Source organism: Pygoscelis adeliae, unplaced genomic scaffold (assembly GCF_000699105.1).
Source record: "Pygoscelis adeliae isolate BGI_AS28 unplaced genomic scaffold, ASM69910v1 Scaffold174, whole genome shotgun sequence".
NCBI lineage: Eukaryota > Metazoa > Chordata > Aves > Sphenisciformes > Spheniscidae > Pygoscelis > Pygoscelis adeliae.
Window position 1 is genome coordinate 1,817,195 of NW_008824676.1, and position 18,801 is coordinate 1,835,995.

An 18,801-nucleotide genomic window follows, 5' to 3' on the forward strand; every position below is an offset into this window, starting at 1 on the left:
GCAAGTTTTTGCTCTGGGGAAGGACATACGCGTTATCCAACGAGACTTGGCCTCTACCCTTACTGCAGTCCTTTTGTTCAGTAGTTCATCGGTGATTTTAAACTAAGAACCAGCTGCCAATAAAAGTCTGAATCTAAACTCTTTGTATCACAGTATGCATCTCTCCAGGCAGGTCAGAAACAAAGGAATTCCCACCAACAACCTCTGTTTTGAGGAAGTTAATGTTTTTTCCTGTTGTGCTAAATTTAAGATCCACTGTTTAATTTTCATTGCCCTGTATTTTCCCCACTTTCAGTGCAGAAACGGTTGGTTTAGGGTAACTTAGGTGAGATTCACCTGCCCATAGTATAGACATTTAGAAGTTAAACAGCAAATCCAAATCCACCCGCTTCACATTTTTTTAATCAATGGACAGCAATAAGCATCTTCAGATGGCAAGTCTTCCGATGCCTTAGGATAAGACCATTCTTTGAACACTCCTGTTCCTCCCCAGGGGCTACAGAAGAGGTCAAGGTTGATTAATTCAAACTTGGATATTTAAGTTTTAGACACCTAATTCTGGACAGATTAATCTCTCTATTTGCTTCTCTTTCTTGTAATTCCCTTTTCCCTGTTAGAAACTCAAAAGAGCTTTAGCCTTGATTCACCAAACACTACTCAGAAGAATTTCCATTGCCTTCACATGATGGCCTGATTTTCACGTGTTAAGACTCACAATAGAAACAGATTTTCAAATCAGTTCATCATTCAAATACCCCAGCACTCCTAAAAGCACGGGCCCTTACTTTTCTGCCTAAAGGAGAGCTTTCTTATTTAAAAAATCTAGCCTCAAACATCCATCTTTAGAGAAAGCTCTTCCCCCAGGGACTGTAGAACACTACAAGCTGCCACCTGCCTGTGCTCGACCAGCCCAAAGCTGGTTTCAGCAAACATGGGAGCTGTTCAGTCCCCCGACCATCGCTTCTTTCCTTGTGCCACACTTTTTTAAGCATCCGTGCAAATCAGTGTAATAACGGCTTGCCCTTAGTGCGAACATTTATTGTTCTCGTGGGAAGGCTATCACTAAACGTTCTCATGTCCAGTCTTTCACAATGGTATAATAATACAATGAAGTAATAGTAGAATAATGAATAGTACCCTAATTTTCAATTAATTAAATGCGTCAAGCCCAGCTCTGTTTCAAACCCACCTCTAATTTCTCATAAAAACTGAAAAAACCTTTGTGCTTTACGCTGCTGCCCTTTTATAGCCTTTAAGAAGAATCCTAAAGGTTTTTTCCCCATAATTTTCTATAGACTTTTATTTTTTCAAGTATATGAGAATTATCTGGAGAAATAGTTGTTGATGCTTTTTACTGGAAGACTTTTGGAGACAGACTGTCTGGAGAGGATAACGTCCTCACAAAGGCTGGCCAGTGAGCAGGACTGTCTGCGTTTCTCAGCTGTGCAGGTGCACGGCTGTGGAGTTAGAAAGTCCGACAGCATCACCAGGCACAGACAAGTACTATTTTTTTTTCCTTTAAATCAATGGAATTGATTCTTTCCTGTGTCTGAATTACACTTGACAATACAAACAACAGAGAGCTGTGCATGGCAGACTTATTTTTCAAGGCTCGCCATGTCAGGGGTACTTATTCTCCATGGTTTACTCTGCAGCCTGGGGGACAGGGGACGTTCTCCACACAGCAGCGATGGCCAGCTTCCCCAAGCCCACGCCTCCAAAAACTACAAGAGATCCAGACCCAAAATGCAGTTTGGTCCCAGAACCCACGTCTCCACAGTATGAATGTTATTGCCCATGTCTATTTTGAAGCTGAGCATCACTGCTTTTTCCTTCTGTCCCGTGATTTCAGAACATACTTCCTCTGCTGTGCCGAGGAGCGCCTGGTGCAGATGACGGCCACCACCACCACCACCACCACGGTGATGACGCCGATGGTGACGACGATGATGACGAGGAGGTTGCTGTTCTTCTGGGGCGTGACGCTGCCGTGGGGAGGGTGCATCTGCCCGATGGGAGGCTCTGAAAGAAGACAGACGACGAGGGGATGGTTAGCGCTGGATTTGCTCCCCTCCCTCTTTAGGAGTCACCCATAAAATAAAACACATAAAGCCTGTCAGGTGGCCTGAATTCCTCTGAAAAAGCAGACGGAGGGTACAGAAGGGTGTCAGGAAGAGCTGAAATTTATGTCTCGCTGCACTTCAGTGGCATAGCAAACAGGAAAATACTTAAACAGTAATGACTCTGCATTTTCTGGGTGTTAATAACCTGATGTTGGGAGTCAATAACTCTCAGCTCATTTTTGCTATTGTCAGCTGAAAATGGAAATACAGGGACTATGGATTTTTTCTTTATGGCCCGTATAGTCTTTCCCGGCATGTGCAGGCAAATACATAACCTTGTGTATCAGCCAACCTGAACGCCTGCTTCATTTGTCAGTACTGCATTCACCCCACAGTCAGTCTCAGATCACATTATATTTCATTTCTTGCTATGCTGACCAGATCCCTGTGCAACACTCGAGCAGGTTAAGGGCTCAATCTTTTGAAGTGATGAGCTTCCTTAGTTTCAATGCAGCAGCGAGACTGGGACTGAAAATAGCATCATTTCTGGTGTCAAGTCCCAGTCGAACTGACTTCAAGCGGTCACTTCACACCGCTCCCTCGCTTTCAGCCGTATTTTCCCCATTGCACTGGCAATAGCACAGTTTGTATTTTTATAATCTTATTGGATGACGCCTTTATTTACACAGCGTTGGGCCAAACGTTACAGACACCTGCACAAAACAGCGGGCGATCCGTTTGCTCTGTCTGCTAAGGCAATCTTATAGGCATCCTATAAGATTACGAACCCACAAACTACAAAATAACTTTCCACTTAAGCTTGGAGAAAAACTAAATATTTGGCGCAATGGGATGCCAAGGGAAGAGCTGTGCTACAGAATGTCCAAGATCTCAAAAGAAAAGTAACCCAAGAGTTTTCATATGGCATCATCCCCACAACGTCCCATGAATAAACTAAACAATACTTGTCTGGGATCTCATTTTGCCTTTAGTACAACTGAATGTGAAAGGAAAAAAGGACAAATCTTCCCAAATAACAGTTTTAGTTAGCGATAGACGTAATTTAATTGTAATATTCTGCCTTGATTTTCTGACCTAATAGCCTTTCTTTACTTAACTAATTATGCTGTTTAAATAATTTGCCCTTTTCTCATAGCTTCGTCAGGCAACTGAGTAAGACAAGCAGCTGCGATTGCCATCCTTTCAGCATTACAACGGTCTAGTACAGAAATCCCAAGGATTTTGGGGTTTGGTTTCTTTTTCATTTCCATGCTGAGTAAAAGGCATTGAAGGAATATACCACACAAAATACAGCAACTATCAAGAAAAGCACATTTTTTTTCTCTCCCTACCCTTTATTGCAGGCCCTGGAACTCTCTCTACTTCTCAAAAGTCAGTTTTCCTATATTTATGAGGAACTGCTATAAAGAGCAGGAGAAAAGCCTAAAACAGCGGTGTGTCGGCTGCAGCAAAGTACGACAGAAAAAGGTAACAAAATTTAGCATTCCCTCCTTGTCTTGACTAAGGAAAATAATCCCTGTGAGTTAATCAGCTATGTGCCTTGTAATTATTTTGTACTTTGAAACCTCCCTTGATACCACATTTGAGGGAATCCTGTCTGTTGTTTCATTCGATAATGTGAGATGACGATGCTCCATTAGGTAACAGAGATGGGGTCAGGAATAAGAAGTTACTGATAGTGTATCTACACCCCAGCTGGCACTGATTAGGTTCAGTTAATTTTTGTTAATCCACAGGGTTTCGTCTCATGTCTTCCTATTTTAGGGCAGGATTAATTAATTAAAAAATGGTATTTTCTGCAGAAAGCTTAAATTGAAATATAATAATGTAAAATGCATTTTACAATTGTTTTAAAGCTGTTATTTTTTTAGAGGCATTCCCATGGCCTGAGATGTATCTAAAACTTCTCTTGCGATGGGATTATCATACCCAGCGACATACTTTTGGGAGTACTGCATCAGCTGGAAATCTGTTGGGTAGTTTGGGGATCCGCTTTAAGAAAGCCAAAACAGAATATATGGTGTCCTGACCCTATTTTTTGTTGACATTTCTGGTTAAAACTACTGTCTTTCAACAGCTGAGATAACTCTTCCCTACAAAACCACGAGCGTGAGACCTGTGGGCACGTTGGGTGGCCTCCAAACCATGAGAGAAGAATGAGAGAGCAATAAAGAGAAGAAAAGTAGGAGGTTATCACCAAAACTGCACTTAATTATGGAGGGCGGTTGGACGGAGCCTGTATTTACCGTTCAGACTGCTCCTGTCAATCAGGTTGGTGTCCACCGGCCAGTAGGAGCCATCCCCGTGACGACCTGTTGGCAGAAAAAATGCATCAGACACGGCGTGACAGGTAAACCAGCAAAGTCAAGTTTGCTGCTTGAGACAGCACCTGTCTGACAACGTTTAAACCATTAAACAGCGCGGGAAAAGTCATCCCATATGTGCTGGGGAAAACCTGTCATCAAAGCCGGCTTTGGACAGCAAGCTGAATTTCAGCCCTTTGAGCAGCTTGCCTTGTTCCGTTGGGTTTTTTCCCTCCTCCAGATGTTAGAGTGACAAACTAAGGTGTGATGGCAGCACCCCGCTGTGCCCCCTCCGCGGGCGATGGGAATAATTCAGCTGCTTTTGCACACAAGCGGCTGGAACTGCGGCAGAGGGACGGTGCTGTGCAGAAAATCGCCGGCACGTTCTCCACCTGCCAGGTGGCTTTCCACCACTATCAAGCAAGCTTTCGTTAATTCGTTTTCCCGCTTGTGGAAACACAGTTGTGGAAATACAACTCCGCAACTGCTTGGTTTTTACAAAAAGATTGCCTCTTTTCTAACCCTGACGTAAAAAAAAAAAAAAAGAAAAAAGAAGGGATACGATTATTATTCCAAAAACATTTGCACTCCAAATTAATATAGCAAAATTTGAGGTGTTCATCTTTTCCTCTGCTTTATTTTCTCCTGTTTATCAGCTTTGGGCTGAATAGCCGCGATTGTATGTCCATGTTTCTGCTAAGAGCAGCATCTCTGCTTCCTCATGTCTGACAGAAGAAGAATCGCAAAGGTTGGTAAAGTCCTACCAAGCACCTCTTCATCTCTACCGGTATGGGATTGAGCAGTCAAAGTCCACGGCAGAAGCGGTTTGGGGTAAAAGCCGCTCTTTCTGGCAAAGACCAAGCTTATGCCAACAGCACGCTCTTGGTATGGGCATACTGCACTATAGCAAAGCCCAGCACGTGGCCATCTCATTCCTCCAAAGCGAATTATTTTTTCATTTAAGTCAAATGAGCCTTCCCAGGTGGCACAGTCTCCGCTGACGCAGCAGCGCTCTGCTAGGACAGTGGTTCGGGGAAAAGACATCTTCCCCCGGGACGGGCAGAGGCTGCCGGAGCAGCACATCAACACCGACTGCGTAAGACCCCTGGGCACTATCTTTTTTGGCTCTGCCATCCCTTAGGTCAGACAAATAGTACCTGAGGGTGGGTTTCGGTTGGTGAAGGGATTATGTAAAAATTCTGAAAACTTAGTGCAGGGCAGGGAATTACCAGGGATTATTGCAGGTAACTTCTACCTCAAACAACCACTGTCCACATCAGATCTCTTGGCAGATTAGCAAAAAAACCCCCCATTTTCTCACTTTCCTGCAGTTGTTTGTTGCTGCTGTGCACTGTTAAACAACTGCCATATCCCTCTCCAGAGGTACTTGTATTTCTGTGGATCACAAAGTCAGTCACGTGCATAACTTTGTCTACCAATTTGGAAAGTATTTTGTGATGAATGGCCCTAAATAAATGGCAGATGATTATCATCAGAAGAGACTTCAGTGTAATCATCTTTTCAATCAGCATAATTGCACAGCTACAACAACTTCATCCCAAGAAAGCAAGGTTGCAAAACGTTTAGCTGCAAAAGCAGACAAAATAGAGATAAATGTAAGGTATACAGTAATTCTGTTTACCGAGGTGACACTCTAAAGCAGTCCTATTCATAGTGCTACCCTGCAGCGAGTGAATACGTTGTGACCCTGGGGTTATAATGTGCTGAGGAAACTGGGTATCTCCATGGGACATTGCTAAATGTTACTGTTTTTTGTATTTAGCCCACACTGAAACATCTTAGCGGGAGCCTAACACATTGGAAAATTTAGTCAGGATATTGGAGACTTAAAAAAACTAAACCTGCATGCCCGGCTCTGAAGTTTAGTACTTTTTAAATTAACGTTAGAACACTTTTCAAGGCATTATACATGACATTTTCATTGTAAAAGTATTTGCGTAAACAGCCGCCCATTTCATTTCTGGCTCTAATACGGTGACTGGCACCTGGACATGCCATTTCTTTGGGAGGGCTGCGACACGGAGGCAGCCAGGCAGCAACCGGGGAAAGGTTCGGGCTACACCGTCCATCTCGGAGGGTTCTCGGGCTAGAAATGTTTCTGAAACGATTTATGCTTTAAAACCATCCCAAGGCAGCAGAGTCTTCCAGTTCTACTCACTGAGGGCAACTCTTTCAAAAGGCCCAGCTTCTGACCAGAGGCAATTTCACTGATAAGAGACAGGAAAGCAAACAACTCGTAACAAACAGTATTTCAACAACACTGTTTGTCAGGGATAGCCAAGATTGAGTTTATGGTAATTCAGCTCTGTTCTGCTATTAAGACATACAAACTTTATTCAAAATTTGGATGAACACGGAAATCTAAGCACTTAGGAGACGGGAGGCAAATCTCTGATGCATTGTAAGGTTTTGTATGTTAAAGGGTAGGTAGGGCTTAAACCCCTAAGGATTATCCATGCTCTGTTCCAAGCCAACACCCCTCCACGGACCATTTCTATCTCTAGCTTTCACTCAGCAACAGTTTAGGTTATATTTCCCTTTAAAAAACTCAAACGACGTGCAAGAGCATTGCTACTTCGAGGCTATTGCTTCATTCAGTTTCAAGGCCTCAGGTTTCGACTACCTTTATAATAATCTAATTTAAAAAGTAAGCTAACCTGTGTGCTTCCACTTAATCTTCAACACCTTTACCGCACTCGCCTGTTCGCACTGTACTCACTTGCTGTCGCTCTCCACCTCCTTCCCAAACCCACCAGTGGGTTTTTTGTCTTACAGAAGACAAGTACAAAACTCCTGTCCCACTGAGTTTAGATGTAAACCCTCGGTGTCAGCCAGAAAGTCACGTACAAGGTGGGCATAACGCCACAGAGACGTCCAGATATCATGTGGGGTTTTTTGGGGTCAGACAATGGACTCCCTCTTCAACTTCCACCATTTTCCAGTGGAGCTTTTTGTCTTTGTATTATTCCACCTTTTGGAACAAACCATTATAAAATCTTGACTAATCAGCTGTTTCTTTGAGAACTGCCTTTTTAAATGGAGGTTAAACAGTCTTTAAACTTGATTTTCCTACTTTTTTAATGAGTTGTATTAAAGGTGGTAACATAACTTTCAGAGGTACGAAAACCTGCATCCATATGAACCTACATATCATTTCTCATCTCTCACTTCTCTGTTTAACTTGTTTTTCCCCAGCTCTGTCTTTCAAATGTTTCAGTAACTCGAGTCTTTCTCTGAAAAAGCATATCCTTTCCCCACAGCTGTATCTCAGGTGCCATTATATGAAATAAACATTTCAACTTGGTCTTGTCAAGGCAAAAAAAAAATCAAGTTGTCGGTGACAACAACGGTTCTTCATCCTCTCAGGTCTCCAGCACTTGGAAATTGGCCAAAAATTCTGTTGTCATTTTGCTGTAAATCTCTTTCCTTTTGCATGCTTTACTCGAGCAGCTTCCTTACTTGCAAACTTCAGGTATCCACGAGCGGATTGGCAGACGTTGAGCGAATGCTCTCTCCTTGCAAAACGCTCGCTGCAAGCCAACTACCTGAGCTGGAGAGCTGGAGGGGGAGTGACGCTTGCCGTTGTATCGTCTGCCTCTTCTGAACCAGCCATGGCCCTGCACTACCACTGTTGCTGTTTTTTGCCTTAAACAGTCCAAAATACAGAGAAAATTAGCTGAGCAATATTCTCATATGAGACAGCAGGGACTGTAAGTGATATTTCCTGCCCCATGGGTGTCCCCAGTGAGGTTCAAGCATGCAAACTAAGTCGTTGGGAGGTTCAAGCATGCAAACTAAGTCATTGGCTCTCACAGCCAACACAAGCTGTCAGGCATACGGTGCCATCAGAAAAGCTGCTCTTCTGCTTCCACGGAAAAGCTGAGCTCCCTAAGTTAGTTATAGCGCTGAGCACTTGGAAACCTGCTCCAGGATAGAGCAGAAGATGGAAGATAGCAAGTTGCCTTCAGGGGGCAGCTCTAGCTCGCTGCTGACCTGCAGCCCTCCTGGAAACCTGGTGGAATAAGGAAGCTCAGATATAGCAGAGTAAAAGCAGAGTAAGGAGGACGGCTGAAAAGAAAGGCACAATGGGAGCTTCTGCCCAGAGCAGACACACAGACATCTGAGAAGAAGAAAACAAACCCCTAGCACCTTGTTCCAATTCGGTATTGTCTTCTGGGAAGGTAGAAATACAAGTCAGAAGTGAGAAAGGTTGAATAAGACATGTTGCACAGTTCAGTATCGCTCCAGAGGCTGCTCTTCATCCTGGGAGATGGACACCAGATCAGCCTGAGATGGGTAACGCTGTGTGGCCACATCGCATATTCGCACACCCAGCCGGGAGGAGGAGCAGTGGGTCACACACTGACTTCAGAGAGCACCGAGGTGAGGATCCACCTCCATGTGCACGGCCATTCACAAGTTCCCTCTTTGGTCAACGATGAGAGAAGGAAACCTCACAACCACAATTGAACCTCCTTATCTTGGATGGGAAAAGCTGGTGTTTTTGAAGGTACCCCCCTCTCCCCATTGACCACGCTATATGGCAGACTTTGGGATGTACAATATTAGCTTTCACCGCTGAGGTTCTGCATCTATTAGCGTTTAAACAAGTCAGAGCATGAGGACTTGTGTCTTCTTCCTGTTTATGGTCAGCACCTGATAACGAAGGAGACACCCACGATGTCCTGGTGACAGCTGAAGAGCTCAGTGAAGGCAGGGGTGTTTGCAAGTTTGCTTATCAGCAAGTATAAACTGGCAGACTTCTTGGCATGATGCTGACGCTCAGGGCAGAAATACAAGATTAGGTGAGCAGATACCACAATACCTGTGGACTTTCTAGGCCTTCTGTATCAAGTGCATCCAGAGATAGTTGTCTCAACTATGTCTCAGCGTAGCAGGAAACACAACCAGTAGGCAGGAATAACCCTTCTTCTTTAAATTTCAAGCATGCCTTGCCTTCTGAGATGCTTTCCATTGTTTGGACCTTTAGAAAGAGTTCCTACACCTGCTTGGTAAACATAGCCAGATGACGGAGTTTAAAAGGCTTCCTCCCCCGCCCCCAGAAGGGGTTATTCTGATAAATGGGATGCTTCTTATTTCTTTTCTCTAGCGAAAAGCGTTACAGACCACTGCATTATTTGTTTAGGAAGCAGCTCTTTGAAGAAGACCTGAACTGCTCATCCTTTCACTCCTGCTACGCTCAGAGTTTGCAAAATAGCTTCAGAACCGAAAGCCCAGAGCCATCAAAAGCTTTAACAGAAAAAAAGAGGCAAACTTGATGCCTTCTGCAGTCACAGTGTGAGACGATGTGACTGTTTTGGGGCTGATATCAGGCTGTAGAGGTACCGGCAGCCGTTTTCATGCCGGAAGGCGTATGCAGAAACGCCAGCACAGGAAGGTTTCAAATGGGCAAACAGCCAACACGCCTGCAATAATCCAACATGGCAAAGGTTGAATTGCAAAAGCCAAATTCCAGGCATGACTAGACTGCGCTTCAAACCCTCTTGCTCTGAAAGCTGAAACAAGGGGTGCACTGTTAACCCGTGAGATGGGGAGCACCGAGGTGTAAAACAGCAGGTGTGCGGTCAAGTACCCAGCGTCCATCCCCTGTTCAGGAGAGGCAAAGTCCCCCAGCATCACTTGGAAACCCTTCCACGTGCCTCCAGACTGGATGCAAAACAATGCAGACCCCTGTTTTCCTCGGGATTTGGAAACAAAAGCTGTGGATTTCTGTCTCGGATGATCTTCTCCATGGGTTTTTTGTGGAGCCTGGGTATGGTCACTGGCCCTGCTCCGGGCATGGGGAACAGGAGACCTCCCACTGGCCTCACCATGGCAGTAAACATTAAATCTGAACTTGTAAATGTCCAGTTTATGGTTTAAAAAGAGCAATGTCATATAAAAAAAATCATACCTGTATTCCAAATGTAACAGTTTTCTACAGTGATAGACAAATTTATCTAGATAGTTTATATGACCCATTTCATGGGAGGCACGTTTTCAGAAAACAATTGAACAATCAAAATGTATTGAAATTTCCTAAGATAAGGAGAAACATTTGTTCAAAATTGTGTACGTTTCCTTTTATCAGAATTTACAGGGGACCTTATAAAACATTTGGAGTCCAAAAGCAGAAATCAGCTTTTTCTGCTCTTGCAGCGATCAAATTCCGATGGCAACACATAACTGTTGACAAGTCCTATATTGACAAAATATGGACTAAAGAATTTAATATTGTTTTATCAAATGGAAACTGGGGCAAGATAAAACACAATGAATTAATCTCTTCTTTGCCCAGTTTGCCTCTATATATTTCAGATGAAAATCATAAATAGAGTTTTTTAGACTCCAGGAAGCCTCTACCACAGCTCATCTGAAAGCAGCTTGCCGTGTCCCACATGCATAAGGTTTGTGACAAAAATTCTCTCTTGAGCATCTGAAACTGTAATTTTATTCTTACTTTCATATTACCATTTTTGCTACCTTTGAATATGCCCTGCTCTACCAGTTGCATACAGGCAAAATAAAAATCTGAAAGGAAGCTGACACATTTATGGGCTTGGCATCCACTTCAGATTTAAGGGCTCTCTTGGGAAACATGTGATCTGATTCTCTAGATGCCGACGCTCCTCTTTTCGCCCTTTGGATAACAGAGTTTGCACCCTGGAAGCATTATTTGCATTTCATCAACAGGATTTCTCGTTCTCCCTCAGACAGCTGCGGACCAAAGCTTCCACAGGACAGGACGGGCTCAACTCTGTCCATCACTTATGGGCAAGAATGAAGTAATGGAGGTGATGTATCTCCTGCCTCCTTCCTCTTCTCAGTGGTAGCCCCTTCTTGCAGCGGCTGGTCTCTGCTCTCCCAGGGAGTTGCAGCAACAGGGAGCACATTTGCCCTGACCGAGAAGCCTCTGAAGTTCTCCCTAAACTCTCCTCTCCTCCCCATCTCCTTTTTTGCATCTAAGGATGGCAGCAGTTGTACCGGCCCTTCTAGCTGGCCCCACATCTGGGATCTTCAAAGCTCTACCACCTCATGCCCTGAAACCTCCGTGTCTCTGCCCAAAGCCCCTCGCATGTCCCACACCCTCCAACAGTGCTTTGCTGCCACGTAAGTGCATTTTGCTTCCTGAAGTCAGGAACCACGAGCCGGCATTAGAGACAGATGACCTACCAGAGTTAATTCGTGTCACTCAATAAGAATTGCATTTGTGGCAGGGATGGCCCTAAGGGCCTTGTCCAAAGCACAGAGTAATTTAAAAGGCTCCCACTGCCTTCAGTAGGCATTGGTTCAGGATGACTGAAGAATTAGCTCTGATGATTTCTAAGACAAACGAGCTCTTAGAAACTTTGACTTTGTTTGTCTTAATGCTTGTGCTTGGAGTACAGTTACAGCGAGACCTGGCCCCATCGACTTGTCTTTAACAGAGTTGCCTAAACATCAAGTAAACACCGGTGAAGACCCCAGACTTCCTCTTATTAGAATTCATCAATGAGGGCACATAAAAATGGAAACTGGGTTTAAGTATCAACAAGGCTGTGGAAGATACAACAAAAGGCTGAGAATTTCTCCTCCTTATATACCACAGTCCTAAAGAACGAAAATGCAGTGTATTTCAACTACCCAGGTGAAAGACAGCATTTATGTACTAGGAGTGACTGTGTTTAACTCATGCTCTGCATATCTGCTATCTGCTGAAGACACGCTAACCTCATTCCATTTTTGTAAGTAAGTTATTTCACTCAAATCAAATCAAAAAACCCCACCGTACCTGAAGCAATCGGGAATTCACAGGCTACGGCTGCAATCCCAACACACAGTTACCACCCAGGGGGTATGCTTCAGCCAGACATCACGCTGCAAGTAGTTATACCAGACTGCCTGAAATCTTTCCTGTTTTAAAGTCTATATGGAGTATCGTTCACTGAATAGGTTGCAAACAGGCTGTACAAGAACAATGAATTATTCTGGTGACAGTTTTTCCATAGCAAGGAAAACCCGAGCAAGGGGCACAGCGTTCCCAGGGGAACACGATGCACAGAAGGAGAACGACCCAGACCTCTTTTTTTCTGTGGTAGTTTGAGGAATATGTATTCACCTACCACATACAGCGTAGCTGCACTTAATCTGTCATGCTTATTTACATGTCCCCGTTAATTAAACTACAGCACAAGGTGGGATAGGCCGGTCTCTGTGCAGAGGATCTGATTCTTTATATCCTTGTGATGGACGTTAAGTTCACCACTCTGTGGAACATAAAAACGCTTTTTCACATTGCCTGTATTTTTTTTCTATCCCATAAAGCATCGCAAAAGTAGTATGTAGAGCATCCAACGAATTCGGGATTTTCTGCAGCGTTACATGGCAAGAAGCAAGCAGAAACTCAGGAGCAAGCCTGACGCTGCTTTCACAGATATCTGCTTCACCAGCAGAAGACGTGGGACAAGTATTGAGAAAGAATGGACCATGCCTATAGGAGCGGTTGTCCTGCGATAGCTGCAGCAGGTGACGCCTGGCAGCCTGCTGTGACTCCGGTGCTGGCTTTGCCATTGGAAATCACAATCTGCGGAGGAGGCAGATGCTCCACGTGCTATGCCGCGAGATCCATTAAATAGCACTACAGCATGGCCATACAGCCATAAAGTTATGCTGAAACAGAGCTACGCGCTCAGCGAAGAACTAAAACACAAACCCTGATTTCCATCCAGCCTTACTTTTTTTCCCTTTTTTTTTTTTTTAAACTGAACTTGACACTTTTTCAGCCCTGTTTACCAGATGATACCTCGTGCTGAAGCCTCTCCTAGGTTTTCCAAACCTGCCTGAAAACATTTTAAATGCGAATCTGAGAAAAATATACTGACAAGTTACATCCAGGCTTCTTTGTAACCTAACACTTTTACCCTTTAAGAATAGTTTTTATCTATTCAAACCTGACATTTTCAATTTGTGTGCCATGGTGCAAAAAATCACACTGAGAAAAACCAGCTTTTAATTTTATAATATGTATACTTCTACTTCTTTCAGCAAATCATATGCTGAAATCAGAGGGTGCCTTTCCAAAACTGGCTGAGAGCGGGTCTCTCCAGTGTGCTACCTTGCTGGTACCTGGTACAAAGCAAAACCCTAGTGAAGAAATATGCTCTCGGTTACCTCCAGGGATGCTCCAGGTCAAAGTAAAACCTGTGAAGGGCCCAGAGTTGACTTTGATCTTCTACATAACGCTTTCTTACCTTCCCTAGGAATTGTCTATTGTGGGTTAATTCAACTCACTAAATTGGGATAAGACGGTAGCTGTTACGTGGAGCCAGGGATTTGAGGTTTACACCTCACTTTGCCTTTTAAACTAGTCTGAAGTGAGAGTTCAAATCCAAATAAACCTCCCAAGATCAGGCCTGAGTTTTCCAAATGTCACCGTGACTGTTTCCTTGGGCAGATGTCACACAAACGTACAATGCTCTAGCTGTAATTGAAAGAAATACTTAGGAATAAATTGGTCTAAAGTAAAAAAAGGAAAAAATATCCTAGCAACCGACTTCAAAAGTATTCGAAAGGAGATAGGAGCAAAGGAACTGTGACTAGTCAGACATATATTCATATTTGGAAAGCGTAATGATAATGCCTTGAAAAGTTGACTAAACTTTGCTATTACTAAACAGGAGCTGCTGGTTTGAGAGAAAAGATGATTTATGACTTCTCACTGTGAGGCTTTTGAACTTTAATCTATAACCCACGAAAGGGTGCGAGAGGAGCCTTGAAATTATGCTGAGCTTAATTATACTTAATGTGAATTATTCAGAAGTGCAGCAGAGAGACTAAAAATTTATTTCATACAAAGAAGCTTGACATTTTAATTGGTCCTTCAGAAAAGAGACAAAACAATTTTCTCTCCCGAAAATTTACATCTTCCCCATCAAAGCAGCAGCCTCAGCCGAGCAGAACTTCATTAACAAGATTAATTATCACGCCAGCGTCTGCCTCATCAGGTGTGCAGCCCAGGTGAAAAGCGCGGCCCCCTCCCCGGCGCGCCCCCGAGGCTCTGGCAGGAAAGGCGACAGATTGAGGGCACCGTACCTTGGTCATTAGCCATTTTGTCAGGGTGCTCGACTGCAAGAAAGAGACAATGTCATTAGAGGCTGACAGCTCCTCGCAGGCAAGCCGACACATCGCGTGAACTACTGTGTTAGGAGGTTGGCGCAGCGCGGCGCTGCCTTCCCGCACCGGGGGCGGGCGGCGCAGGAGGACAGGATGAGTTTTACCGTTCCCTTTTTCAGAGAGATCCTGGAGAACTGAGGGGACAAACACAGAATCACAGAACCACAGCATCACAGAGTATCTCGCGTTGGAAGGGACCCGTAAGGATCCTCGAGTCCAACCCCCTGCTCCTCACAGGACTACCCGAAACTAAATCATATGACTAAGAGCATCATCCAGATGCTCCTTGAATTTCTTCAAGGTGAGAAATGATCTCACCTCAAGAGGTGAGATTCATTCTGAGATCAGGACACCTAATTTTATGTTACATTAGGTGCCCAGATGGCCTCCAGTTGCCTTCCTGGAGGTATGCGAGAGAGGCAGCTTGAGACCAGGGAAACAAGATTCTGACAGAGACCACTGAATGCTCAAGTTTAGGCCTTCTTTAAATAATTACAGTCAAATCACCTACAAGCTGAAAGCTCAGTCTGACTTACATTATCATTGTTCTAGCTTTTTACAAAGGGGTTTAAAACTATTTACATGTTTTTGCATAATAACCATAAAAGATAACATGATCTGAAGTGCACCAGACAAGACTTCAAAATTCAGTAGATATATTAAAAGCTTTCCTGCACAGCTACAACTTCTGACTATTTATGATACGGCTGAGGGAATTAAACTTTCCTTGGATTCATAAGTAGCTACCATCATAGAGCATTAACGAGTCCTCTGCTTAATAAATTATGCAAGAATCTTAAGCACAGGAAATCGGGGGAAGAAGAAGTGGTTTGGCACATGAATCTGGAAGTCAAATAACCACTGCCTGCAGGTGCAGAGCATGCCGCTCCCCTCGCTGCTAAAATCACGACAAAACCTCCTCTAGATCATGGCATCACGCTAGGAACAAACGGAGGTTCTGAACTAGCAGTATTTTACATTTACAGACACAGCTATGAGCTCCATGCCTGCGGCAGAGGGGGAGTAGCTCCTTCGATGACCCCCAAACCCTCAGTTAATTTTTTTTTTCCCCCCTCTCAGACTTTTCCACATGGATGCAGAGAAGCAGGGTATATGGAGCACATTGCCTCCAACTTTCTAGAAATCTGTGAGCTTGCGCTTCCCCACTGAGCCGAACCTGGGTTATCACCTTTCCCTTAGGACAAATGTATTCATGAAAACATGAAACCTTGCTCATGACTGCAGCTACCTCCGTCCGAGCGCTGATGCCACTTAGACGCTGCCCTGGCACCCCTCGGCGTTTGCTGCCTTCTCCAGGCGATGGAGGAGGCGAAACCCGTGACACCTCCAGCGCCATGAAATGCCGCAGCCCGGCTGGGTACCATCTGCTTCTGGCCGGTCACGGGGGTTCACGTTTGGTGCCGGTTATGAACTGGGATGCGCTTGTTGAACCACGACGCCGAGGCAGCATTAGAGGGCACTGCAGTGCTAGAAATGCTGCCCCACACCATCCCTGCCAAAAGGGGGGTTCCAAGGGCGGACCGGCATCGTCTGCGATTTCAGGGCTCTTTTTGAAATGGCAACTTTTAATCTGGTGTCCTGTAGAAAGCCCATGAATACAGTTTTCCTGGCCCAACTTAGCACGATGGGAATATCTGAGAGTGTACTGAAGCTCAGCCCATGACCTCTTCCTCCCTCTCTCTCCCCCTTTCCACTCATCCCTTGAAAAACACATCTGATCCAGTGTTTTATTCACGCTTGACGTTCTGTCTACAGGTGCATCAACAGGCAACTTTTTTTCAGTTTGTACGTATTGAAGTAATGTTTTGTGTGATTCCGATAGGCAGAATGCTACTCTTTAATTTTCCGTAATTAAAGGAGCTCAGCACCCGGGGAAGGTCTGTTTGTAAATGCTGGCTGAAATCCAGAATAGGTACGGCTGAGCAGAAGAAAGCATAAGCACATTTAGTAAGTGCAGTTCTGAGACTTGCTTGTTTCTGTAACAGATGAGAAAAAAAACATGGCTGACAAGTTATTTAAAAGATTGAGGAAATCCTCCTTCCTGCCTGCCTGCCACCGGTTCATTCATTCACTCTTTAGTTGTCACGTTTCAGTGGGCAGTTGCACATAAATTTCAGGCTATTTATTTACTTCTGCAACTTAATAAATTTCTGAAAATTCATATGCCATAAAAGTAATGTAATGTCGAGACTTGGAATGTAACTTTAGGGGCGATCCGTGGCAATACACTGCGAAAGGCTGCAAAATACACATACTATTTGGGCACTCTCTGCTTCTCTTCCATATACACATATACACATATATATGTATACATAATATTTACTGAAGTCATCCAGACTCAGTAAGGAGTAAGAAAAATCCCTGTAACGACCTCAAATTTTGGCCCAAATGATATAACAAAAAGAAGGTGGGATGCTCAATCACATTCTACCCTTCTATTCCAGGTCCTTAAGAATGTGTGTATCAGATTCTTCATGCTTTAAGTGATAAATTTAACCAGCCAGAGCATACAAAGCAGATCCTCAACTGATGTAAACTGTCATAGATTGATTGAAGTTCACAGTTTAACGACAATTTACATACGCTAAGGATTTGCCCATTTGCCTCTGTGTTATCATCGGTGGAGCTGAGGTGGAAGAATAGAAACTCATTGCTCTGTGGTAGTGTTATTTACTACTAAACATATCTCTTTCTCACAGATCACTACATTTTCATTAGTAAAGGAAAGTCACTACAAATACTCACATCGCAATTACAACACAAGTAATGGCTTGGTTTCCTTGGAGGAGCTTTATGTGCTATGGTACATGAAACGAGACAGTGGGTGACTTAGGGGATCTTTGATGCTTGTTTAGTTCCTCGTGATTTAAAACTCCCTCTGATCAGGACATAGATTTGCCATCAGAGCACACATTACCATATGGCACATACACATCTTCTGTTAATAATCATTAAGGGCAGGATACCAACATTTTTGCATAATTCAGAATGCACTCAAGACTTCAGAAAGTCTTTTCACCTCAAGTGTACGGATAGATTTGTCAAAAAACCGGTTGAATATTATTGAACGTGACATATTTAGGGTGGATATCATTAAGCATTCATGGCAGGGTATTAGACATAGTCCTTGAAGGCTATTACAAGATGTAACAAATGTATAAATTCATCTTTTTGGTATCTGTTGATGCTGTCTGATCCAGAATTCATTTCCTAAATGAGTTTTATGGTACTTTGTGTAAACATTACAAAGTAGGTGATATCAAGTGCATTAATCTTTTGGTTTAGTTAGATATCCGGGTCTCTGTATCTTCTCATATCTCATTAGTCTGCAGTTATTACATTTTGATGCCTTGGCTCATTTTAAACTCAGTCTAATAGACGACTTCTGCTTGGCACAAACTGTGAGCATGAAATTAAGTTGGCACCATCCGCTTGATAGAGATGAAGCACCCACAAAGTGCTATCTCTTCACATTTCATGGCAGTGGAGAATGAATAATCAGGATCTTTCCAATAATTCATTCAAAGTGAAACATGACTTGGACAAGTAAGTCCTGCAAACCTGGGCAGGCAGTGATAAGCTCAGAACAAATTGATACAATTTTTCATTTTTTTCTGACTCTTGCTAATTTGTGAAAACTGTTGTATGAGGCTTTTCACTCCCGGCCTGAATGGTCGATAGCATGCTTTAGAGACACTGATATCAGTGAAGCAAAAAGGGCAAGCTCGCTGCCAGTGCTGCTGAGAACACTGGCTCATTCACCGAAATCCTTCCTTAATGGCTGAAAACGGAGTTTCCCCTCCTTCCCTCAGAGGCAGCAGAAAAATTTGCTATTCATACGAAGGTTTGCTGAAAGACAAACTCAAATACAAGCTCTCGCCAAACAAATCCCCCAAAGGGAATGATGTGGGGTTGTGTGTCACCCCTTCTCTGCAGTCATTTTGCTTGGCTTTTGTACAGCTCGCGTTAAATGAAGTCACTTACAACCGATTAAAAAGAGGCTTGAGTGTGAACGCTAATTCCAAGCCTCTCAGGCACAGGTTTGAGTCTGAATTTCCCTAATTTCCCTCCAGTCATGACTCCTCAGGCCCAGCCTGCGTCCAGTTTCAATTACCTTCTGCCAAGATGTTATTTTCATATACAGATCCCTGGATTTTCTCTAGAGAAGACACAGCGATAATACGCTCTCTCATATGCCATGCTTCTTTCCTGGAACAGGT

General features: G+C 43.8%; 1 protein-coding gene across 1 annotated transcript in view; it reads right to left on the reverse strand.

Annotated features, from left to right (window-relative positions):
• Positions 1-18,801, reverse strand: part of DCC (DCC netrin 1 receptor) — a 579,713-nt gene that overhangs the window by 36,511 nt on the left and 524,401 nt on the right. Inside the window, exons 21-23 of the mRNA XM_009323064.1 lie at positions 14,480-14,512; positions 4,331-4,396; positions 1,860-2,022 (exon numbers count right to left, since the gene is read on the reverse strand). Of these exons, the coding sequence (XP_009321339.1) occupies positions 1,860-2,022; positions 4,331-4,396; positions 14,480-14,512 (262 nt within the window). The remainder of the gene's footprint in view (positions 1-1,859; positions 2,023-4,330; positions 4,397-14,479; positions 14,513-18,801) is intronic.